The sequence below is a fragment of the Salvelinus sp. IW2-2015 genome, linkage group LG14 (genome assembly GCF_002910315.2).
Source record: "Salvelinus sp. IW2-2015 linkage group LG14, ASM291031v2, whole genome shotgun sequence".
Taxonomy (NCBI): Eukaryota; Metazoa; Chordata; class Actinopteri; order Salmoniformes; family Salmonidae; genus Salvelinus; species Salvelinus sp. IW2-2015.
The window spans coordinates 12,998,632-13,023,505 of record NC_036854.1 but is presented as its reverse complement, the minus strand read 5'-3'; the positions used below and the strand labels follow the sequence as shown (position 1 = coordinate 13,023,505).

Below are 24,874 nucleotides of genomic sequence, written 5' to 3'. Positions count from 1 at the left end.
AACCCCACTGCCACCATGGGGCACTCTGTTCAAAACGTTAACATCAGCGAACCGCTCACCCCCACACGACGCCACACACATTGTCTGCCGTCTGCCCGGTACAGTTGAACCGGGATTCATCCGTGAAGAGCACACTCTCCAGCGTGCCGGTGGCCATCGAAGGTGAACATTTGCCCACTAAAGTCGGTTACGACGCCGAACTGCATTCAGGTCAAGACCCTGGTGAGGACGATGAGCACTCGGAGCTTCCCTGAGACTGTTTCTGACAGTTTGTGCAGAACATCTGGTTGTGCAAACTCAGTTTCATCAGCTATCTGGGTGGCTGGTCTCAGACGATCCCGCAGGTGAAGAAGCCGGATATTGAGGTCTTAAGCTGGTGTGGTTATACGTGGTCTGCAGTTGAGGCCGGTTGGACGTACTACCAAATTCTCTAAAAAGATGTTGGAAATTTAAAATTAAATTATCTGGCAGCAGCTCTGGTGGGCATTCCTGCAGTCAGCATGCCAACTGCACACTCCCCCAAACCTTAACATCAGTGGCATTGTGCTGTGACAAAACTGCAGTGTGTTTCCCAGAGTCTGTTCTGGACTTTGTTTTGTAAAACGCCACTCGTCACTACAAAACAACTTCAATGAGTTTTGGGCTAAAGTATGTAGCGAACGACAGAGCAGCTGAAGAATTTAGTCAGTGTGAGTCGTCAAGCTAGCTATAGGCACTGCATAGACAAATGTTGCCTTGCTATGAATGAGAAATCTCAGGAGCATCAAAAAAGACAGACTGAAACCACCAACACAGGCACCCCATATCTGAGAGGATCGGAAAATGTCTAGGTCATGTTTGCTGGGGATGCTGTCAAGTGTTAAAAAAGAAAAAAGTACATCTGGAATAACTGTAAAAATAAAAAAAACGACCAAAAAGTTCAACCTTAAACATACAGTAGACAGAGAGGTTGATTGTTAGTGTCCCAAACAAACCACTACATGAAAATACTCTTGAGCTGATGTTACAGGGCCCACTCTGCCCTTCTCTGTTTACACACCTATGGTCAGTAATGCTCTGTGGCATAGGTGTAGTCTATTTCCTCCTTTACCATTGTGGTAATGATGTCACCGCTCCTTCACCTTCTCCCAGGTGGGTAGCTGCATCCTGTTTTTAAAATGTTCCGTCCCGCTGTGCTGTTCGCCCAGCCTCACACCTGGACCTAGTTCAGCCTCGGACCACAAAGGCCACTGTGTGTGCCTGCCGCTCCATGGCTTGGGACTGGCCAGACAAGCCAAAGCTCCCATCTTGTTTTTTAATAGCCTCATTTGTCCACGGGCCTGCTAATTTTGCCTAAATGTTTTTCCATTAAATTTGATTTACCTTCCTTGGAAAGAATCTAACTTTAGGGATTCTTATCCACAAGTCAGTGTTTATTAATACATGTTTATTCCTATACAAAATGCTCCACCATCACTCAGAACCTACCATTGATGTCTGGACAGTGTTTATGTGCCACATATATCTGAGTTTAAGGGCCCAGTCCATAAACAAACCCTTTGCCCCTACCTCCTGGCCACTGGTGTGGTTGTGAGGCCGGTTGGACATACTGCCAAATTCTCTAAAACGACGTTGGAGACGGCTTTTGGTAGAGAAATTAACATTAAATTATCTGGCAACAGCTCTGGTGGACATTCCTGCAGTGAGCATGCCAATTGCACGCTACCTCAAAACTTGAGACATCTGTGGCATTGTGTTGTGACAAAGCTGCACATTTTAGAGTGGCCTTTTATTGTCCCCAGCACAAGGTGCACCTGTGTAATGGTCATGCTGTTTAATCAGCTTCTTGATATGCCACACCTGTCAGGTGGATGGATTATCTTGGCAAAGGAGAAATTCTCACTAACAGGGATGTACAAAACATTTGCGACAAATAAGCTTTTCGTGCGTATGGAAAATTTCTGAGATCTTTTATGTCAGCTCATGAAACATGGGACCAACACTTAACATGTTGCGTTTTTATATTTCAGTATAAATCTGAATGAAATAGATAGGTATGATTTGAAGAATTCAATAGGTAGCCTATATCAATATGGTAATTTAGTAGCTCAACCTTGCCTTTGATAAGAGGTTTAATTTTCACCATATTGCTAAGCAATAATGTCCTATCTACATGAAGTCGCAAGGGATTAGAGACTAGGACTGGGTCAAGGTCGGTGGGAAGCAGTCTGGTGACTGGTCTCTGTGGGACACAGCTGCCATGAGGCCCATGCAGGCCTGTTAGTGCTGTCACAGGTGTTAATGCCACACCCTGGGGGACAGTGGATTAACCTCCCTGTAAACAGGGGCCACTGTGTCACCAGGGCTCCAAGGCGTGGGATCCACTGACACACACACACACACACACACACACACACACAAACACACACATGGCCAAAGGGCAGCCCCACACCTGCAGGAGCCTGGCCCCAGCAGCTGAGCGCCTCAGACAGACACCCCACCTCTTCTTTCACCCAATGGGGATCTCCAGGGAGAGAGAATTGCCTTTCTTGGAGATTGTGTGTCAGTGTTATGCTGTGCGTTCCTAAGCAGAAATGCAGCAGGTATTTCTGTGAAGTAATTCCTGTTTGTTTTGACTTGTTGGTCTAAGGAGAAGATGTTGGCTCATGAGACATTGGTTCATTATGACTCAATGTGATTGATGTAATTAGTACTGACTTCAAATAGCTCTCATTAGGCGTTGTATTTGACTGACACAATGCTACATTTACAGTATGTTTGGTATGTCTTGACTTGTCTCCCTCCCACAATGTTTACTTACCATGAGTGATTCCTTTTGTATGTACTGGCATGTTCTCTTATTAGACCTGCTGCTGAAATTAGTAATGTTGGCTAGCAGACTGACAAATGTCTTCTTTACTGGTTGCTTGGCCTGGTTGTGAAGTGAAAGTTGAGCCTTGAATGTACAATGTTGATTGTCTTACAAAAATGTTCTTATTTGCCTTCCAGATGAGAGAGCACTTTGCATCTTATTGGTTTCTCTCCACCTAGCTCCACCGTCACACATTCCTCATATCATGGTCTAACAAGTCTTAAACGATGTAACTGAAATACAACACCAAAGTAGAGACAGAACTTCATCCTAATCTAACTTGACTTCTCCCCTATGGTTTTGTCCAGATGACGGTTGTGGCCACTCAGTGCTGGGCCCAGAGAGCGGTGTCCTCTCCTCTAAGAGCTACCCGGGCACCTACCCCAACAATACCTGGTGTGAGTGGAAGATCCAGGTGCCAGAAGGTAACAGCCTAGTCATCAGGTTTGGTGACCTCGACGTGGAGGCACGGGACTGCCAGTCGGACTACGTCAAGGTCCTCAAGGGAGGCTACGGGGGAGAACATGGTGAGTCTGAGTCAACCATCTTGGCCTTGGCTATTGTCTCTCTGGGTCTATGAGTTGATGTATGACCTAGCTAGTTAGCTGTGGTAGTGGTGGTTCTACACAGAACAGTCTTCACAACGTTCCTTCCCCACAGATGAAAAGCACATGTCAGACTGCGCTTCCCTAATAACTTAGCCAAGGACAGAGTTCTTGTGGGGGATTTGACTATATATAGAGTGCTGAAGGAGGGAGCGGATGTCTCTGTGAGGCTGTTCTCAACTACAACAAAGAGGAAGGTGTGGAGGATCCTGCTGGTCCGAGAATTCAAGCCCACCGAGTATTCTATTAGTCTCTCTGTTACCTTGATCTCTGGGCTTTTGATAGGGTTTTAATATACAGTACCAGTCAAAAGTTTGGACACAGCTACTCGTTCAACGGTTTTTCTTTATTTTGACTATTTTCTACATTGTAGAATAATAGTGAAGACATCAAAACTATGAAATAACATACGGAATCATGTAGTAACCAAAAAAGTGTTCAAGAAATCAAAATATATTTTATATTTGAGATTCTTCAAAGTAGCCACCCTTTGCCTCAATGACAGCTTTGCACACTCTTGACATTCTTTCAACCAGCTTCATGAGGTAGTCACCTGGAATGCTTTTCCAACAGTCTTGAAGATGTTCCCACATATGGTGAGCACTTGTCTGCTTTTCCTTCGCTCTGTGGTCCAACTCGTCCCAAAACATTTAAATTGGGTTGCGGTCGGGTGATTGTGGTCATCTGATGCAGCACTCCTTCACTCTCATCTTGGTCAAATAGCTCTTACACAGCCTGGAGTTGTGTTTTTGGTCATTGTCCCATTGAAAATCAAATGATAGTTCCACTAAGCGCAAACCAGATGGGATGGCGTATCGCTGCAGAATGCTGTGGTAGCAATGCTGGTTAAGTGTGCCTTGAATTCTAAATAAATCACAGACAGTGTCACCAGCAAAATACCCCCCACCTCTATGCTTCATGGTGGGAACTACACATGCGGAGATCATCCGCTCACCTACTCTGCGTCTCACAAAGACACAGCGGTTGGAACCAAGAATGATTCACGCAGTCTCTGAACAGTTGATGTGGAGATGTCTGTTACTTGAACTTTGAAGCATTTATTTGGGCTGCATTCTGAGGTGCAGTTAAATCCCAATTTTCTGAGGCTGGTAACTCGAATGAACTTATCCTCTGCTGCAGAGGTAACTCTGGGTCTTCCATTCCTGTGGCGATCCTCATGGGAGCCAGTTTCATCATAGCGCTTGAGGGTTTTTGCGACTGCACTTGAAGAAACTTTCAAAGTTCTTGACATTTTCTGGATTGACTGACCTTCAAGTAATGGACTGTCGTTTCTCGTTTCGCTTCATTTTTATTGCTGTTCTTGCCATAATATGGACTAACCGAGAATAAGTGCTCAGGGCTTTGCAGCAGATATGTAGAATGTTTGACTTGAATAAACAGGCCTTACAAATAGTGTGCTCTTAACTGACTCCTACAGTAAGACATTGTGACCCTTAACCCTTCATGTAATCTTCATTCCAATTTKTTTACATTGATTGTCATACATTTGTTAGAAGTCAATCAATTTGTATTGAACAAATTTTAAGGAAACAGTGACACAAGTGTGTACAACATGTGAGACGCCACCTCACCTGACAATTAGTCACAGTATATCTGACAAGCAATAAAATGTTTGTCGGCTGTTAGCGGAGCGTAGCCCCACACAGAAGCATTTGTCATGCAGCACTGTGCCAGGAAGTCTCTCCTTCAGCCTGCCACTGCGAGTAAGAATGAGTAGGCTGGGGAGAAGAGCAGGGTATGGACTGAGGGTAATGTTGAGCTGCCAGATCCATCTTAATGTAGTGAATGATTATCATGCCCATGTTGCAACTCACCCACGGCTGAGGTTACCAGTACAGAGGCCAGGGTGTCAAGGGCCCTTGGAAATCTCAGTGGTGAAACACTGCATGCCTTGGCTTCTCCCCTCAACAGCTTCCTGGTGGAAGTATTCCATTACCGACCAGGTTTCACAATGTGTGTTGCTCATAAATATCCATAGGAATTAGTGTTGTTTACAGTATCCCATTCCCAGTCATACTTTTCTAACAGGAAATCGGGTCCTGACCTTGAAAGTGGTATTTTCACAGTTCTTTGAAACTTCTTCTTATATGACCCTTCTAATGTTCCGTAGGACAATAGGATTGAGGAATGTATTTGTTCATCATGAAATCCCTCGGTGTTGTTGACGTGTAGTACAGTGAGTCGGTGGATATAGTGATTTCCACCCAGAGGCTGTGGCTTCCATGGCGCTGACTGGTGGAGGCATCGTGTATCATCCTGGCCGTCAGGTGAAAGCAAAGCCACAAAGGCCATGGAGACCAACCAGCACTGGCTGAGTTCCATCTCATTGGAAAGGGCCCTGGGCACTAGGTTGGCCTGGGCATCTCTCTCTTCCATCTTTGTCTGCCCTGCAAATTATTTACAGTGAGATTCCTGTCGTTGACAAAAGGAAGCTTTTTTTCCCTACTGTGTGAAAGGGAGAGAGGAAGAGCGGTTTAGATGACATGATGTGGCTTGTTGGGGCTGAAAATAGAGCGCCTGTTGGTGAGGTCTGGAGGGACAAACAGTCCCGGTGGGAAGGGGGACCCTGTAGATAGTAGGTCAGACCCTGTCTGTGACCTCAGATAGGGTGTCGGTCGGTTTTCCGATAATATGCCATTGTTTTGCTCTATTTTGGTGTCTCTGTTACATTCTAATGCCTTGATTCCTTCTGAAATACACAACTTAATTTACCTCCAACATTGGTAAAAGAGTTGAGTAGAAAGACAATTAAAATGACTGAAAATGTACTGTATGAATTCAGTGTTTTGTTAGTTGTTTTGGATATTGTCTAGTCCTATATGATCAGGACTATTTTCTAAGAAAGAGAACATTAAACCTGTGTGTGTACCGAAATGTGTACTTTTTTGATAAAAAAAAAACACATTTTGGTACTAGAATTTTTGTTATTTTAGATACTTCTGTCAAATGTGTCTCACATGAGTGAGAGGATCAAGTCTGTGTCAGTGCAGCCCCCTTTATAGTGCTAAGAGCAAAGTGCCTGCTCCACATTCATTCATTGCAAGAGCTGTCTGGGCTGTTGTTAGCTCCCCAGTCCACAACAGGAGGTTCGTGGCACCTTAAATGGGGAGGACAGGCTCGTGATAATGGCTGGAGCGGAATAAGTGGAATGGTCTCAAATACATCAAACACATGGTTTGTAAATAGTCTTTGCACCACGTCTGTGGCTAGCTATTTTAAACTTGTGAAAGAAAATACATGAATGTGCCACAAAACAATAATTAGGCTAAGTTACCACTTACGTTACATAGGACGTGTAAAGCAGACAGCCAGGAGACTGACAAACCAGCAGTTTCTCTGTCATCGCTCACTTATCAAAAGATGACACGGCATATCGTTCATTCTAGCGGGAGAGGGCTATACAGACTTTTCTGACTAGCGTACTTTTAAATGAGAAGCAGCCTAGTTCATTTATGAAGTGGAAAAAGTAGCCGGCCGAAAATGAGTCTGTTACCGGCTGTTTAGCCGAGGGCCGGCACTTAGGGAAAACACTGGTGGCACCATCTTGTGTTGGTCATTTGGAATAGGAAATAAGGTCACATTGCAGATAATGCAGGTCAATGGTTGTTTTGATAAACCTGCCATTCTCTCCTGTTGCAGTGTATGGGACATTCTGTGGCAGCCTGAAGTCCTACCCCAGCGAGATGCACACAGACTCCAATGAGGTCATCGTACAGTTCCGCAGCGGGCGTCACATCTCCGGCCGAGGGTTTCTTCTCTCCTACTTCACCGGGGACAACAGAGGTTTGAAGCTCTTCCTCCTACACTGACAGTTATGCTGTTTTAATATTGAACACCTGAGTCCTGTTCCGTCCCTCTTGGTTGGTGGACAGACAGCGCTCCCGGTAAACCAATCAGCTTTGCCACATGCCACGGCTTGCCTTTCCTCTTCGTTTCTCTGCGCAAGGTGAACCCGGAGCTGTTTGGGGCTGTTTCTACAGGCATCGTTTTCAAACACAGCGTAGACTCTGTTAGTCAGGCCATGTTGAATAAGACACACATTTCACACAGTGTGCTGATCCAGGAGATTATAGGTGTCAGTTTGCAAACTGGTTTTGATGGATATCCCTATTTCCACCGTTGTTGTTAACCGAAGCATAATGTAGATAGATGACTGTTGGTTGATAACATGCTGACCAAACTGTCTCCGTGCGTATGTCCGCGTGTGCCATCGTGCGCATGTTGATTCTGTCTATCCCCACCAGACACGTTTATGACACTCAGGTTAAAATACAAATACCAAAACCAACCGAGGAGACAGGTCGAAACACACATGAAACATTTAGCTAGCTTGCTGATGCTAGCTAATTTGTCCTGGGAGATAACCATTGGGTTGTTATTTTACCTGAAATATATACGGTCCATTTTTTTGTTGCTATATCTTTGTAGACTTTTGACCCATTTTGAGTTATACAAAATTGTGTGTTCTCTACTCCGACAATTAATCCACATATAAAAAGGGGAAACCTAGTCTCTCGTCGTTAAACCTTCTTCTGTGGATTTTATATGGCAGTTGGCAACCAACTTTAAGGTGTGTTACCGCCACCAACTGGACATGAGTGTGGACTTCTTTCATCTTTCAATCACCTACATGGGCATATGCTCTTCATAACCAATGAGGAGATGCGAGAAGTGGGACTTGAAGTGCATCGTGTCTAAAATAGAAGTTCTATTTTTGGGCCTGGCTATGCAGACGCGTGCGAGCAGTTTGGATGAAATGATTGAATAATATGTATATGTACATTTATTTTGCAATGCTCGTGCTCATAACATGGCCGGTGTGGTTTGCCTGTAGCACTGTCTCTTATACACATCTAGATGTGTATAAGAGACAGGTGTGTGTGTGTGTGTGTGTGTGTGTGTGTGTGTGTGTGTGTGTGTGTGTGTGTGTGTGTGTGTGTGTGTGTGTGTGTGTGTGTACATGAATCTTTATCCCAGAGGGAGTGAAGGAACCAGGGTCTTCATCCTGTTGTTCTAATAGTGTCCTGTTATGGTCCTCTCTGCTCCACATGGCTGGTTTCCTCTGTCTGCTCTACTCTGAAGCCACTGGTCAAATTATATTTTTAGCTCTCATTGTATCTCTTCCCTCTCCTGTTTTTTTTCACCTCAGATCTGCTGACATGTTTAGACAAAGGCAGCCATTTCTCCGACTTAAAGTACAGGTAAGGGTGTTTCGAATGTAGGGGTGTGTGTCTACGACCAGTCAGATGTCTTCCTTTGTGTCCTTGATGAACTGTAATGGCAATAGATTACTAAATTGATCATGGACCTTAATGGAAAATATTACCCCTTGTTACCCATCAGCTAGTCAAAGATGGGCTTCTCATTTCCTCAATATTCTGAAATATTTATACAATTTAGATTCAAGTATCTTATACAATACGTCTCCATTAAGTCAATTTTGTCCACTTACGGTGTTGTGATGTTGGTGTCTCTGGTGTGAAGAGATCTCTCACTGAACTGTGTCTATTGTTGTCTACCCTCACAGGAAGTACTGTCCGGCAGGATGCAAAGCAGTGGCGGGCGACATATCCGGGGATATTTCCCAGGGTTACAGACATGTAAGTAAAATTCTACTACTGTCCTCAAGGGTAGCCTACTGCAGCCTTTTTACTGTATGTCCACAGGTTTCTAAAAGCAGACAAACGCTGTTTGCTCTCTGCCTCCTCCTTGGGGAAAGTGTAACCACAGACATTGGTTTGGGGATTCGTTATTTACGAGGCATCGTTGTGTCCTTCGAAGCCTTGGCAGCAGTGTGGCCCTGACATGTTCTAGTCCCCTGAAGCAGCCAGCCAGCCATGCACTTGTTTGTTTACTCTTGATTACATTAGCCTGTCCTGTCTTATGTCAGAGGAACTAAACTGTTCAGAGGCCCCACTTAGACCACCCCCGTCCTCTGTCCACAGGTGCTTAGAGTAGTAGTAGGTTTACTGTATGGGCCCTTGTTAGCCAGAGAAACAGACACACCAAAAGCTGGATATGAGGAGTTGGCCCCAGGCTAACCAGTTGTTGCTGGTGCTTTTGTCTGGCTCCTGCTGTGCAAGTGGTTGTGATTTGTTGGGACACTGCTGTGTTGCCTGAGGGTGCTTGTTGTGTCATTCTACCTCAGGGTTCTTAGTGGGAGTAGGGGGTGTGGACTGGGTGTGGACTGGGCCCTTTGTTCCCCTGATCAACACACACACACACACACTGGTTGTGGAGGTATACTGGATGGGAAATCTGTTTATGTAACTGCAGTGCATTTTTCCTCAGCAGCAGAGCTGGGTTTTGCTGTTTAGTAGGTTGCATCACAGGTCAGTCGAACCACAGAAGCAAGGCAACTGTAAAACCAAACAAAAAGTGTTTGTGTCTAACTGGCTTAGAGGTCTTGTACTGTAGAACGCTTTGGGCTCCTTACACATATTTAGAGCTAGAGATTTCCGACCTTTCAGTGTAATACCTGGAAATAGTAGCCAAATAGTAATACCATAAGATGTGTAATACTGAGGTAAACAGCCAAACACATACAGACTAAGCGCTGTGAGAAAGTTCTGGTCACTGATGTCCAGAGTCACTTCAGAACCATAGTTTTACCAGCCCTCCCACCTATGGGCTCAAGACATATAAAATCAATTATGATCTCTATAAGGCGCCGGATACCTTTCATGTGGGCCTCCTGGAGGGGATCAACCCCAGTTGTGGTCCTCCTGCCATGTCCACCCCTGCCTTGGCTGGTGTATCTAAAAAGAGAGGGGCTTTTCAGACCAGAGGCTTTCTCGGGCTCCTGAGGGTCAGCTCTCTCTTGGGCGTGATCAGGGCTATTGAGTGGCCAGCGGTCAGTGTGACAATGTGACAGACAGCTTCAGGCTTAGGAAGCCTAGCAGGGAGCTCAAGCCCCACAACAATAGGCTGCTTGAGCACAACAACGACGTTCCACCATCTGCTGCTGGGAAGAAGCACGAGGGGTCGAGGGCTGAGGGACTGAACCATAGAACTCGTCTCCAGAGCGATTGATTAGTCCACGTTGGCTATTGTATAGYGAGGGTTTGGTGGAGGGCCTAGATTATGAGATAAACAACTTCTGTTCAACAGGCTTTGTCTGTCCACTGCACCCATTCAATAGACACGCTCATTAGCATTTAGACTAACACAACCGTTTGTATGTGTTCCGGGCAGTTTGTTGTATTAATGGTTCCTCAGAGTATATTTGGTATAACCATTCGCATTGTTTTGATACACTGCATATAGGTAATTAACGTGGTTATCATACCATATGTCGCCATTCCGTGTTAAGAAGCACTGTAGTAAATGAATCATTTAGCAATATATTCTGTTTGTTGACAGGTCATTTGTCTCTTTAGTTAGTGAATATGACCCTTGGGCATTGACAGCAGGGAAGTAAGTAACTGTTGATGGTTCCTCTCCTACTGTGTGGTATTAACCCCCCCTGCTAAAATGGTAAATGCTTCTCAGAAATACAGTAGTCAGCAGAGGTATAGACAAGAAGGTTAACCGAGGCAGGACACATGGCCAGTCTCAGTTAGAACCAGACAGTCCTTGGCTGAAGTGTTAAAGCCATTATCTAGTCTATTATGCCCATCCTAGTACCAGCAGCAGCCTTGAACCCAGCCTTGCTCCATCACCAGTCCATGATTAGTCTCTAGACATAACTGACTGGGGCCATGATCTAATATACAACTACCAGAGCCTATCCATCTGCTCTATCGGCAGACAGACGGACAGGCAGCAGGGCAGCGTTATCTGTATTTACGGTGTCTTGCCCTGCAGTATATAAAAGATCAGGGTTATACTCATGAGGCAGTTAAATCTGTCCCCAGAGCAGCTGTTATTCCAGATAAGAGACTCTGTAAAGCAGGTCCTCAGGGTCCCAGCCACTGGTCCCGTTATGGGAGCAGCAGCCCTCCCTCCCATCCCTCCCACCCAGCATGGAATATGTGCTCAGTGGTCACCTATAACACCTAGTTGCCAGACCAGCCTGTCTGGAATCTAGCCTGTCTGTCCTGGCTTTTTACATGGAAAGGGAGGAAATTGCTGCAGGCTGAAATGAGCCGAAACGGATTTTAGCACAGAGCTTTCACCTTGTCCCCATGTTAAAGTTAGTTAGTATATATATTTATTTTAACATTTGAATAACAATATGTTTTCGGTAATTCATTTTTTTTGTCTGTATTAATGTGTTTGAGTGCTTGTTTCAATTGATCCTTGATGGACATTTTTAAAGCGCTCCAGTGATTGCCATGTTATTGTCATGAATTGTAAATCATCAATCCTGTCTTTTTGGAGAAAATGTCTGTTTTATACTCTTATCTCTGAGGTCATTCCTACCTGTCCCAGTCCTTCATTTCAGCAGCAGGGTGGGTCATTCACTGAGAGGTAGGCAGCTAGCTATTCCAGGGCTATGTTCTGTGACAAGGTACTGCTTTTCTAAGTAACTCACCACCGAGAAATATGTTTGACATTCCTCCTATAGCTACAATTACCGTCATTGTCGCCCCTGAGTGCAATCACAATGTGCCTTTTTTCCATGCTTAAGTTAAGTGTGGCGTGATTGATAATGCATGGACCTTAAATAAGATTAGAGTCGACTGTGGCTCCATGTCATGAGATTGCCTCTTTCATTTGTGTTGAGATGCCTGTGCTCCCATTGCTGACACAGGTGAATGATGGGGAGCGGCATTGCGTACATGCCATCTATCATGGGGCGGGGCCAGTCCCTGTAAAGGGGAACTTCAGATGGAGGGATGGTACATTGTAATGAACAAAGATGCACTGATGGAAGCCGTAGTGCAAGCTTTTTCACTTAGGGTGTCCATGTTTAAATTTGTATGTTTCGTGGCCTACACTGTCTTGATGAAATGGTTTTTGCCATATGTAGTATTTCTGTGTGGTAGTGGTTTTTGGCTAGCTCACGGTCAGACTTTCATTACCAGTGTGCGAAGTTTCACTCTTCTCCCAGCCTCACTGCGTTTAGTCGTGGTTATCTGTGCTGACTGTCTGTGTCATATCTCTCTGCTTTCAGACGTCTGTGCTGTGTAAGGCTGCGGTCCATGCCGGGGTTATCCTGGATGAGTTAGGAGGCTGGGTATCCGTGGAGACCCAAAAAGGCCTGAGTCACTACCCCGCCACCAGAGCCAATGGGATCCAGTCCAAAGAGTGAGTACTGCGGAATGACATGCCATGATTAAGAGTGTAGGCAGTACGACAGCAGTAGATGTGAATGTCAGGCATCATATGTTGCCCTTAACAGCACTAAAGGCTACTACTAAGGCTGCACTTTAGATAGGCAGCCCAATTCTGATCTCTGAAAAAGATCGGATATGAAAAGATCTGATGTGATTGGTCAAAAATGATCAGAATTGGGCTGCCTGTGTAAATGCAGCCTAAGCAGAGGTACCAATTAGCATCCAAAAACATTACCTACTGGCTTAGGATAGCTCGTAAGATTATGAAAGAAGTGGTTGCATGATAGGACACCATGTTCTCTGTCATCTCTGCTATGAGTGTTAAATAAATGGCACCAGCTGACCTTGGATAGTTTACCTCAGTCAAAACAGGATTCATCAGGCAGGGCTAGCGGGCTAGCATTCCTGCACTGTTTCAGCGATAAGATTAGCCAGCTCCTAATGTCAGAGACACTCAGTCTGGCCTATGGCATTCACAGAGATGTATGGTGGAGGTCTGAGGTGGCCGAGGAGAGAATAATATTGGCCATCACTCAAGCTGTCCGTAATATATTCAGTGGGGGACAGGTTTCTGTCAGTTAGAAGTAATGCATGCAAAGATTACCTGAAAAGTCATGGATATCACAAATAGGCTTCAGAGCCCTAAGGCCTACAGCTATGTGAATGCATTAAAGCTATATTGGCAATTCAAATGGAGACATTTTGAAATGTGTGTTTTAGGTTTTCACGAACCGTTGAATGCTGCTCATCAAGCAATCACTTTCTTAATGCTTCGTTGGATTTACTGGCTAACATGCACTGCTGAAATGAATATACACCTCCTTATAGACCTTGAGTATTTGTGGATTTCCCTTGAAAAGTGCTATGTCATCAAATCTACATAAAGCACAGAGCTGCTCCGTTGTAAATGTACAACCCCAGCCTAATACAAGGCTAATTCTCCAAATGCTTGGCCTTTGCTAAAAGGGGTGAATACCTGGCTTGTCAGAACCCACTGTTAACTGCAACACTCCAACGGTATTTAAGGTGGTATGAATGAAATGCAGAAAGTGTTGGACGCTGTCAAGCCAAGTTTGACATTTTCCCGTTGGATTGTGCTGGATTTGGACTAGAAATGTGGAAAGAAAACATCGCATTCACTCAAGCCCCATCCCACCTCCAGAAGATGTAAGTCTCTGTCTCTGGAAGAAAATATCAATATCTTGTTTGTAATATGAAATTGGATGATGTCAAATCACGATGGATACCTGTGTGGTGTTCGTACTGTATCCACGTTGTAGCAGGATCAGTTACATTTTGACTGAGATACTTCGATTATTTTGACACTTAGGTGAAGTTTAGGACCCACATTAAAGCGTTTTCTCTTTTTGTAGTTTGACACACCTCTGTAATCGTCCCAAAATATAATTGAGCCACCATATCTGCTTTTTTGAACTGTTCAGAGACATCAGATTCAGGAAGCTGGTGAAAATGACAGGATATTGAGTGATGGCTGAGAAAGATAATTCTTCCGACTAGCCCCCTTTAATTCACACCACCCCCGGTGTCTTAATGTGTTCAGGTTAATCCCCCAGTTACAGGCAGCGAGGAGAGAAGAGACTCCACAGAGCGTGTAGGAGGGCAGGGGAAACAAGGCACTGGGTCCTGGGGGAAGGCTGATTTGGGAAGAGAACTGGGTGGGGTGACAATCTGGGGATGCTCCTTTGTGGCCACAATGGGTGTTCCTCCACAATGGCAGGCCCTCAATGTATCATTGTAATGGTTGAAGCTAACAGTCCACCATTGATGGAAATCTTATTTTTCTTCTTCCAGCGGTTCTTTGTCCGATGCTCTCTTCACGTTCGTCACTAATGGTAAGATTTGTTTTGTTCTCATTCGCTACTGATTTTATGCTCTTAAGTATTTGTATCTCAAACAAAATGTGCTGATTTTATCAGGCAGAAATTTGTCAAAGCCTCCCTACAGCTTACTAAATTAAAAATTGTACGCTGGCATTTCGGACAATTTGCTGYTAGGTGTTGAAAAAGGACATAATTCACAGTCAATAAGTGCTAAATGGCAAGGAAAAATGAAAGTTAGCGTAGTCGCATCTTATCTTGGGAAGCATGGGAACCTCTTATCTCCTGTCTGTTTATTTTAATACGGCTGTTTGCAATCTGGCACAGTTTCATCCAGTCAGTCAACTCTGCCTGTGGAGATAGATAGATAGGCTCTGGCTATCTATCTCACAGCAGGCAGGCAGGCCTCCAGGGAACACCCACAAATAATCACATTCACATCATCCCAGAGACCCTGGACCCACTCTAATTTGCATACCGCCCCAACAGATCCACAGAGGATGCAATCTATATATTTTTTCTCCACATTGCCCTCTCCCACCTGGACAAGAGGAACACCTATGTGAAAATGCTGTTAATTGACTACAGCTCAGCGTTCAAACAGTGCCCTCCAAGCTCATCACTAAGCTAAGGACACTGGGACTGAACACTTCCCTATTCAACTGGATCCTGGACTTTCTGACGGGCTGCCCCCGAGTGTTGAGGGTAGGCAACAACCCATCCGCCACGCTAACCCTCAACACTAGGGCCCCTCAGTGGTGCGTGCTTAGTCCCCTCCTGTACTCCCTGTTCACCCACGACTAAGTGGCTGCGCATGACTCCAACACCATCATTACATTTGCTGACGACACGACAGTGGTAGGCCGGATCACCGACGATGATGAGACAGCCTATAGGGAGGGGACCTGGCCGTGTGGTGCCAGGACAACAACCTCTCCCCTCAACATCAGCAAGACAAAGGAGCTGATCGTGGACTACAGGAAACAGGGCTGAGCACGCCCCCATAGGCTGCATCATCGTCATCTTCAAGTTCCTCTGTGTCCACATCGATAAGGATCTATCATGGTCCACACACCAACACAGTCGGGAAGAGGGCATGACAACGCTTCTTCCCCCTTAGGAGGCTGAAAAGATTTGGCATGGGCCCTCAGATCCTCAAAGTTCTACAGCTGCAATATTGAGAGCATCTTGACTGGCTGCATCGCTGCTTGGTATGGCAACTGCTTGGCATCCGGCTGCAAGGCGCTACAGAGGGTAGTGCGTACGACCCAGTACTTCACTGGGGCCGAGCACACTGCCATCCAGGACCTCTATACCAGGAGGAGTCAGAGGACCCTGAACAGCTTCTACCCCCAAGCCATTAGACTGCTAAATAGTTAGTCCGTGTAGCTATTTGGTTAACTATTTAACTATCTGCATCGACCCTTTTTGCACAAACTCTTTTGACTCCTCACGTATGCTGCTTCTACTATTATCTATTTACTCCTAGTTATATGTACATATCTACCGCAATTACTCGTACCTCTGCACACCGACTCGGTACGGGTACCCTGTGTATATAACCAAGTTATTACCTTGTACCTCTGCACATCGACTCGGTACTGGTACCCAGTGTATATAGCCAAGTTATCTTTACTCATTGTGTATTTATTTTTATTATTATTACTACTTTTCTACTATTTCGCTCTGCATTGCTGGAAAGGGCCTGTCAGCATTTGACTGTTAGTTTACACCTGTTGTTTACGAAGCACGTGACGAATAAGATTTGATTTGAAATAAACCGTTGGTGTTTAGTATAGAGAGCAGAAGTATTAATTCAGACACGTGATGATACAACTGCAGATTGGCTGCATGTATTAGTCATATTTACGCTCAGTAACTGGACAACGGTACCGATTTCTAAGAACTTGTGATGTGAAACATTTCCAATTTAGTTATGTTTCTTGTGGACTATTGGCCTTAATATGTGATCATTCGTTTATTGCTTCGAGGACTGCTCCCTTTAACAAATCAATCTTTGAGTGGAGCGATCTCTCCGATTGACTTAGACAGCATCAATGTTCACATGACACATTGACAAATGTCCTGACACTGACAAATGATGCCATGACATACTTTCCCTAGTCTGGAAGCTTCATGACCTCGTCAACAACGTCGATGTCCTGCACTTTAATCAAGACTAGCTCCTTATTGACTGTCCTCTGTCCACACTCTCATTATGTTGGAATGGTGATGAGTACAGGAGTCATAGCTGCCGTAGGGTCCAGCAGAAGGTGCAGAAGGGTTTAGTTTGTTGAAGAGTTGACTGGGCTTTAGTCATAGTTGTTACATAGGGTTTTAGTTAGTTGTGGAGTTGACAGGGCTTTTAGTCAGACTAGGTGCTCCTGTGACTGTTCTGACAGGATGTCTCCCCTCAGAAAGAAGTGGGCTTCAGAAAAGCTGGGCTCAGATTCCCCTAATGCTTCTCCACTGCCTTTGTGCTCTTTTTTTACAACATGTGACTCCAGTTAAGAGTACAGAGGCAGATTTTTAAGACGTGTACATTTTCCTGTTGAGTCAGTGCTCACCACGAGTCGCTGTGTTATTGGTTCCACATGCGTTTTATGTTAGTTAAACGCCAGTGTAAAGTTGAGAAACAATATACAGTCCCCCTCCTTTGAATTTGGTTTTAAACTTCGTCACTTATAATCCATAATAAACCAGAAAAACTAAAACAAGCAGTCATGTTGGAGGGAGACAGAGGAAATAGTGGGAATATTTTCGTTAAGTTTAATGTTATTTACTTTTTCCTCTTCCTTTGTTGTTTTCTAGACTGTAAGAACCAGTCAGTGCTGCGGACTGTGTCTGTGAGTGCCAGTTCATGGTGGCAGAGGGCAGGGGAGATGGGTCATCAGTCTGACTGGGCGCCCAACAGCTCCCAGGCTGACCCAGGATCAGGGAGCCGCTCCTGGGCTGCAGACCAGAACGACAGCCTGCAGTGGCTCCAGCTGGACCTGGGGGAGAAGAAGAGGATCACAGGTGAGATAAGAGTCCTACTCAGGGAAATCTGCTTTCAAACATGACTCATCCAAAACGCCTCTCTAACTCACTCTTAACAATAGAAGATAAGTAGCACTCTGTTTTTTTTCTCAGGGTTTATTCATTTATTTGGATCCCCATATTGGCTCCACACCCTATAGAGCATGTCTTGCTTGCCCAGCATGCCTTTGGGTTACCAGGCGACGCTTAAGTTTTTTTTGTTGTTGGAATTTTGAGATTTGGTTGTAGCCTACTGGTACATATTTCCACCGTTACCACGCTCTCTGTCCTGATGAATGGCAATCCCTTCTTACTGGGCCTGCTCCGTGCTCAGCATACTGTAACCGTTAACCGTAATGAAGTAGGAGCCCTGGTGTTCTTGGCCAAGTCATAAAGGATCAATGGCAGAGCTTTGCTGTAGAGTTCCTCCCTCCGTGGCATCAATTTAAAAACAGGCCTTCAGTTTTAACTCTCTCCTGCCTGGCTGCCCTAAGGCGCAACACGAACACATCTGTCGGAAAAAGGGGTCTGTCTCGTGATTTAACTCTGGAGGGCTCACCACTGCCAAATTGTGGCACATGTGCACCACACACACACACACACACACACACACACACACACACACACACACACACACACACACACACACACACACACACACACACACACACACACACACAGCGTTAGAGAATGCCCCTCTGTATTGCTCCTCTACAAACAAGAGTGAGACTTACGAAGGCTGGTTTAAATATAGGACCATGCCGGACACGAGAGTTTATTTTGAGCGTGGTGTATGTAGTCAGTAAGTCACCAGTTAATTTCATGCTGCTTTACAACACATTGGGTTCCAGACAATAAAGAATGTCTGCTTTGTCTGCCGTTTCCGAAATTCAGAGTTAAGGAGAACGTTGTATTGATTGGAATGCGAGCTATTGAAAATGGAAGCACTTTTATAGTAGAATTGTTGTTGTGCAACAATCCTAAGATTCTATAGTCTGAGGAATACAACCCTTTCTTTCCTAGACGGTCATGCTTTTCTGATAATCATATTATGGTAGATTGGATTTCTGTTGTCAGAATATGTTCCGGGATTCTTCTGATGGCATTGAGGAGTACACCACATCAGTAACTGGCTTCATCAATAAGTGCATCGACGACGACGTCCCCACAGTGACCGTACGTACATACCCCAACCAGAAGCCATGGATTACAGGCAACGTCCGCACTGAGCTGCCACTTTCAAGGAGCGGGACTCTAACCCGGAAGCCTATATATGAATCCCGCTATGCCCTCTGACGAACCATCAAAAAGGCAAAGCATCAATACAGGACAAAGATCAAATCGTATTGCACCGGCTCCGACGCTCGTCAGATGTGGCAGGGCTTGCAAACTATTACAGACAACAAAGGGAAGCACAGCCACGAGCTGCCCAGTGACACGAACCTACCAGACGAGCTAAATTACCTTTATGCTCGTTTCGAGGCAAGTAACACTGAAACATGCATGAGAGCACCAGCTGTTCCGAACGACTGTGTGATCACGCGCTCCGTAGCCGATGTAAGACCTTTTAAACAGGTCACAAGGCCGCAGGGCCAGACGGATTACCAGGACGTGTATTCCGAGCATGCGCTGACCAACAGGCAAGTGTCTTCATTGACATTTTCAACCTGTCCCTGACGGAGTCTGTAATACCAACATGTTTCAAGCAGACCACCATAGTCCAGGTGCCTAAGGTAACCTGCCTAAATGACTACCGACCCGTAGCACTCACGTTTGTAGCCATGAAATGCTTTTAAAGGCTGGTCATGGCTCACATCAACACCATTATCCCAGAAATCCTAGACCCACTCCAATTTGCATACCACCACAACAGATCCACAGATGATGCAATCTCTATTGCACTCCACACTGCACTTTCCCACCTATGTGAGAATGCTGTTCATTGACAACAACTCAGCGTTCAACACCATAGTGCCCTCAAAGCTCATCAATAAGCTAAGGACCCTGGGACTAAACACTTCCCTCTGCAACTGGATCCTGGACTTCCTGACAGGTTGCCCCCAGTTGGTAAAGGTAGGGAACAACCCATCCGCCACGCTGATCCTCAACATGCGGGCCCTTCAGGGGTGCGTGCTCAGTCCCCTCCTGTACTCCATGTTCACTCATGACTGCATGGCCAGGCAAGACTCCAACCCCATCATCAAGTTTGACACAACAGTGGTAGGCCTGATCACCGACAACAATGAGACAGCCTATAGGGAGGTCAGAGACCTGACTGTTTGGTGCCAGGACAACAACCTCTCCCTCAACGTGATCAAGACAAAGGAGATGATTGTGGACTACAGGAAAAGGAGGACCGAGTACGCCATTCTCATCGACGGGGCTGCTCGGCCTCCGACCGCAAGGCACCTCAGAGGCTAGAGCGTACGGCCCAGTACATCACTTGGGCCCAGCTTCCTGCTGTCCACGACCTCTATACCAGGCGGTGTCAGAGGAAGGCCCTAAAAATTGTCAGACTCCAGCCACCCTAGTCATAGACTGTTGTCTCTACTACCGCACAGCAAGCTGTACCGGTGTGCCAAGTCGAGGTCCAAAAGGTTTCTTAACAGCTTCTATCCCCAAGCCATAAGACTCCTGAACAGCTAATCAAAGGGCTACCCAGACCCCTCTTTTACAATTCTGCTACTCTTGTTTATAATCTATGCATTGTCACTTTAACTCTACCTACATGTACATATGACCTCAACTAAACGGTGTCCCCGCACATTGACTCTGTACTGGTACCCCCTGTATATACCCTCACCTGTTATTTAACTGCTGCTGTTTAATTATTTMRTACTTTTATTTTCTACTTATCTATTTTTTAAACTAATTWTTTTTTTTTTTTTTWAACAACAATGCTTTAAGAAGTTAAGGGCTTGTAAGTAAGCATTTCACTGTATTCTGTGCATGTGACAAATACAATTTGATATAACAATTATGAATTGGAAACTCTTGCACTCAAAGTACACCAAAAGTACAATTTCAACCATGAGCCAAAAATCCAGTAGTTAATTTCAATACCTTGAGATTCTGTATTGGAATTATGACAGTCATTTCCTATAATGATAGGTGTGCTGCGTCTCCATATAACCCACAATGCCGTGTGTAATGTGGAGTAATGACATGTTGCGGGTCGCCCGTCTGCCGCCATATTGTTCTGGCCCAGTGCCAGGTGCTCATCTGCCACAAAAATGCTCAATCATACTGTCTGGGAGCTGCAAATGACTGTGAAGGTCTCCACGTGGTGGTGCAGTGATTGTTCTGCTCTCTGAGGTGATGTCTCCTGTCCCTGTTCCAGTACATTCCAGGACTGACCAATGGGTGACATCACTGCCCCGGAGACGGAGAGAAAAAATTAAAAGGGGGGGGGGGGGTGAAACATGCTGTACAATAGAAAGAAAATGCGACATTTTGACTGGAGTTTCATGCGCTCTGTTTTTGTTTTACAGGAATTATCACGACTGGCTCTACAATGTTGAACTATGACTACTATGTGATGAGCTTCGTGATGGATCACAAGGAGAGTCGTCGATGGAGGACCTACACACAGAACAACAGAACACAATACATGGTGAGTATTCCAAACCCAGTTATCTGATATCTGACTTCCATATTCAATTGCCTGTTATGTCTATTGTTCCATAATGAACTGTCTTTATACATTATTGTACAACAACAGACATTCCTATATGCATAATCAATGTCTTCTGTTACCATGAGTCACAAGAATGCTTGCCGGTCCCTCTGACCCTCTCTGTCTCTGTCTCTCTCTCCCTTTGTCTCCCCCTTTCTCCCGGTCAGATATTTGAGGGGAACCAGGACAGTCTGCATCAGACCAGGAACACCTTCCACCCTCCAATCATAGCCCGCTATTTGCGCATCATACCTCACACCTGGCACCAGAGGATTGCCATGAGGGTAGAGCTGCTGGGCTGTAACTATGTCAGAGGTACAAATCCTAACCATATCTAACCTGACTACAGCAGAAATATATCAGTCTGGTTGAGTGGGTCTGGCTGCAGGACCAGATGGTGTTATCAGTGAGTCAGTAATTGCGATTGATGACTGCCTTTTAGAGAAGCTTTGGTGAGGAAGATCAGTTCCTGTAGGGAACTGACCTATTGTTTTACAGTACATTTACAATAAAGTGGGGAAGTAGGATAGATCTGTAATTTTGCTGAATGTTATTGGCAGACCTGTTGATCGTTCAACGCTCACTCTCTCTCACTCGCTTCCACTCCTCTACTCTTCTCCCTTTCCCTCTTTACCCTCAGTGAACATGTCATCCCAGGTCACCCTGGAGACGGTACCCACCAAACCCAAGCCTCCGGTGGAGGACGAAGAGATCACTGAGCCAGTGCCCTCCCAGGCAGACTGCGGTACCCATCTCATTAAAACACTGCTTCCACCAGATGTTTGTTTGTGTAATAGCTGGCTAACATGCTCTCTCCTCTCTATTCACAGTCAAGCTGGCCATCATCATCGTACCCACAGTCTTATCTGTGGTGCTCATTGGGATTTGTCTATTCAAGATGCTGCAGAAGTAAGTGGCTGGTTCATGTCATTTGAATAGATAATGTAATGCTTTTAGAGACTGTAGTGTAAGGTCGTGTAAGAAGAGCTTGCACCTTAATGACTCATAGGTTTCCTGTCCCCATGACAACGTGACTGACGAGCTCAGAGTGGCCTGACCTTATATGGCCCCATAGCAGCGGGTTCTGCCCTACCTTGTGCCTACTCTCTAGACTATGTCTGTTAATTATGTGTGGGAGATGTCGTCAGCCTGCCTGTGTGTCTGTGTCAGTATGGATGTGCCTGAGGAGGAGATCTTTTCAGGAAAAGAGAGAGGGAAGGAGATGGAATAGATTTGAGCGAGGGAGAGATGTATGGGACAATGAGGGTCAGGGAGATTCCTAGAACGGTTCTTTTGAAATGGCTGCCTGTCTGTTGCTCAGCTAACACAACAAGCCTGACCACCAACACAACCACAGTCATTCGTGCCAGTGAGAGAACACTGGAGGAGGATGCACAACACATGTGGATGTATACCATTCATCTTTTTACTATCAGCCTTTGTTGTCTTTTGTTATGTGGAGGTGGAAGATAGAGGGGCTTAAAGGCGTCCACAAGCTTCCCAGCCAAAACAGTTCGGAGGAGTTTGCACTTATATTCTGATGACATTTTGTGAAATGTTTGTTTGGTCGGCTGTTCGGGCACTTTTTTCTTTGTCTGTGATTGGTCGACAGTAGGGATTATAGGGCCTTCTGAGTGGCACAGCGGTCTAAGGTACCGCACTGCAGTGCTAGAGGCATCACTACAGATCCGGGTTCGATCCCGGGCTGTGTCGCAGCCGGACGCAACCGGGAGACCCATGAGGCGACGCACAATTGGACAAGCATCGTCCGGGTTAGGGGAGGGTTTGGCCGGCCGTGATGTCCTTGTCCCATACTGCTCTAGCGACTCCTTGTGGAGGCCGGCGCATGCATACTGACTTTGGTCCCCAGCTGTACGGTGTTTCCTCTGACACATTGGTGCGGCTGGCTTCCGGGTAAAGCGAGCAGTGTGTCAAGAAGCAGTGTGGCTTGGCGGGGTCGTGTTTCGGAGGACGCATGGCTCTCAACCTTTGCCTCTCCCAAGTCCGTCCGGGAGTTGAAGTGATGGGACAAGACTGTAACTGCCAATTTGGATATCACAAAATTGGGGAGAAAAAAGGGGTAAAAAGTGCACACAAAAACAAAAACAGTAGGGATTATTCAATAAAGTCTTTGTTGCCATTCAATGAGAGACGACTCGTTTTCATGCAGTTTTTTTCATTAAGAAATAATGAACCAAACAACTTGGTTAGATGAAAAATTACGCGACTTAGATCTCGGCGAAAATGTCAAAATGAATGACAGATTTCTTGAGTCTTCGTTCAGACAATATTTTGGGGAATATTCACAGGTGGAAACTTTCTGTGGGAATTAATGGAAATATATGCAAATGTATTTAAATGTAGATGTTTTTTGCATTGGATATATTTACCATATATGGAGACAGAAACAGAAACCTTTTACCTTATCATAAGTAGACGTAATTGCAAATTATTAAAATCCTTCCAATAGAAAAAAATATATTTATTTACGAATCGAACTTTAATTAAATGAGTTGACTCGTTGTCAGGCTCAAAAAGCCTCAAATTTGCCTGGATGGCCACCAGTTTTTCAACTCTAGTATTGGTCAGCCTGTTGTGTGTTTTGGTGTGTGTGTTCCCAAACAAGGACCAATTGCGCTCTGAGGCGGCTGATGTTTGTGGGATTTGGAGGATGATTGAGGCGACAGGGGAAAGAGCCTCAGATCCACAAAGTCCCTTCCACCAGGTGGCTGATGAGATATGTTGGCAAGACTTCCATATTGCATCTCCATCCCAAAGCCCTTGCTTGGAAGTGTACTTTGCCAGACTGCCAAGAACCATGCCCTCATCCACGCCAAGGTGGCGAGACACGGTAGTGATGACACCATTGGCCTTGTTGATCTCTGCACCAGACAGGATGCTCTTGCCAGCATACTTGTGGTCCAACATGTACACTGCGGTGTGTATGGGCTTCAGGCAGTCTTCAGCTTTTTGATGTATTTCAGAACTGCAGTTTCCTCTGCTTGGAGCAACAGTGAAGTGGGCAGGGTAGTACGGATCTCTTCTCTTACATCTGCAAGCAGAGTCTGAACATCAGACAGGATGGCATTGTCTCCCTCAATCCGTGCAATGGCTACTGCTATAGATTTCAGGCTGCTTACCACTCTCTCCCAAAATACATAATCCAGGAGGATCCTCTTGATGTGGCTGCCTATATCAGCAGACTGTGATATGGCCATTTCTTGGAGAGACTCCTTCCCCTCCAGGAGATTGTCAAACATGATGACAACACCACCACAACGGCAGCTTCAATGTGGTGCTCTTATTTTTCTCACTTTGCTTGGTGAAGTAGATTGCTGCTATAACTTGATGACCCTTCATATACCTAACCATTTCCTTGGCTCTCTTGTAGAGTGTATCCATTGTTTTCAGTGCCTGATGTCCTTGAGGAGCAGATTCAATGCATGAGCAGCACAGCCAATGGGTATGATGTGAGGGTAGGACTCCTCCACTAGATCAAGCAGCCTTCATGTTCGCAGCATTGTCTGTCACCAGTACAAACAACTTCTGTGGTCCAAGGTCATTGATGACTGCCTTCAGCTCATCTGTAATGTAGAGACCGGTGTGTCTGTTGTCCCTTGTGTCTGTGCTCTTGTAGAATACTG

At 45.4% G+C, this 24,874-nt stretch overlaps 1 protein-coding gene across 1 annotated transcript in view; it reads left to right on the top strand.

Moving 5' to 3' along the window:
• The window catches only part of dcbld1 (discoidin, CUB and LCCL domain containing 1), a 41,707-nt gene that overhangs the window by 3,896 nt on the left and 12,937 nt on the right, over nt 1-24,874 (top strand). The window contains exons 2-12 of the mRNA XM_023999526.2: nt 3,160-3,378; nt 7,117-7,260; nt 8,627-8,678; nt 9,005-9,077; nt 12,536-12,669; nt 14,511-14,551; nt 17,348-17,554; nt 21,046-21,167; nt 21,398-21,545; nt 21,871-21,975; nt 22,061-22,139. Coding sequence (XP_023855294.1) covers nt 3,160-3,378; nt 7,117-7,260; nt 8,627-8,678; nt 9,005-9,077; nt 12,536-12,669; nt 14,511-14,551; nt 17,348-17,554; nt 21,046-21,167; nt 21,398-21,545; nt 21,871-21,975; nt 22,061-22,139 — 1,324 coding nt within the window. The remainder of the gene's footprint in view (nt 1-3,159; nt 3,379-7,116; nt 7,261-8,626; nt 8,679-9,004; nt 9,078-12,535; nt 12,670-14,510; nt 14,552-17,347; nt 17,555-21,045; nt 21,168-21,397; nt 21,546-21,870; nt 21,976-22,060; nt 22,140-24,874) is intronic.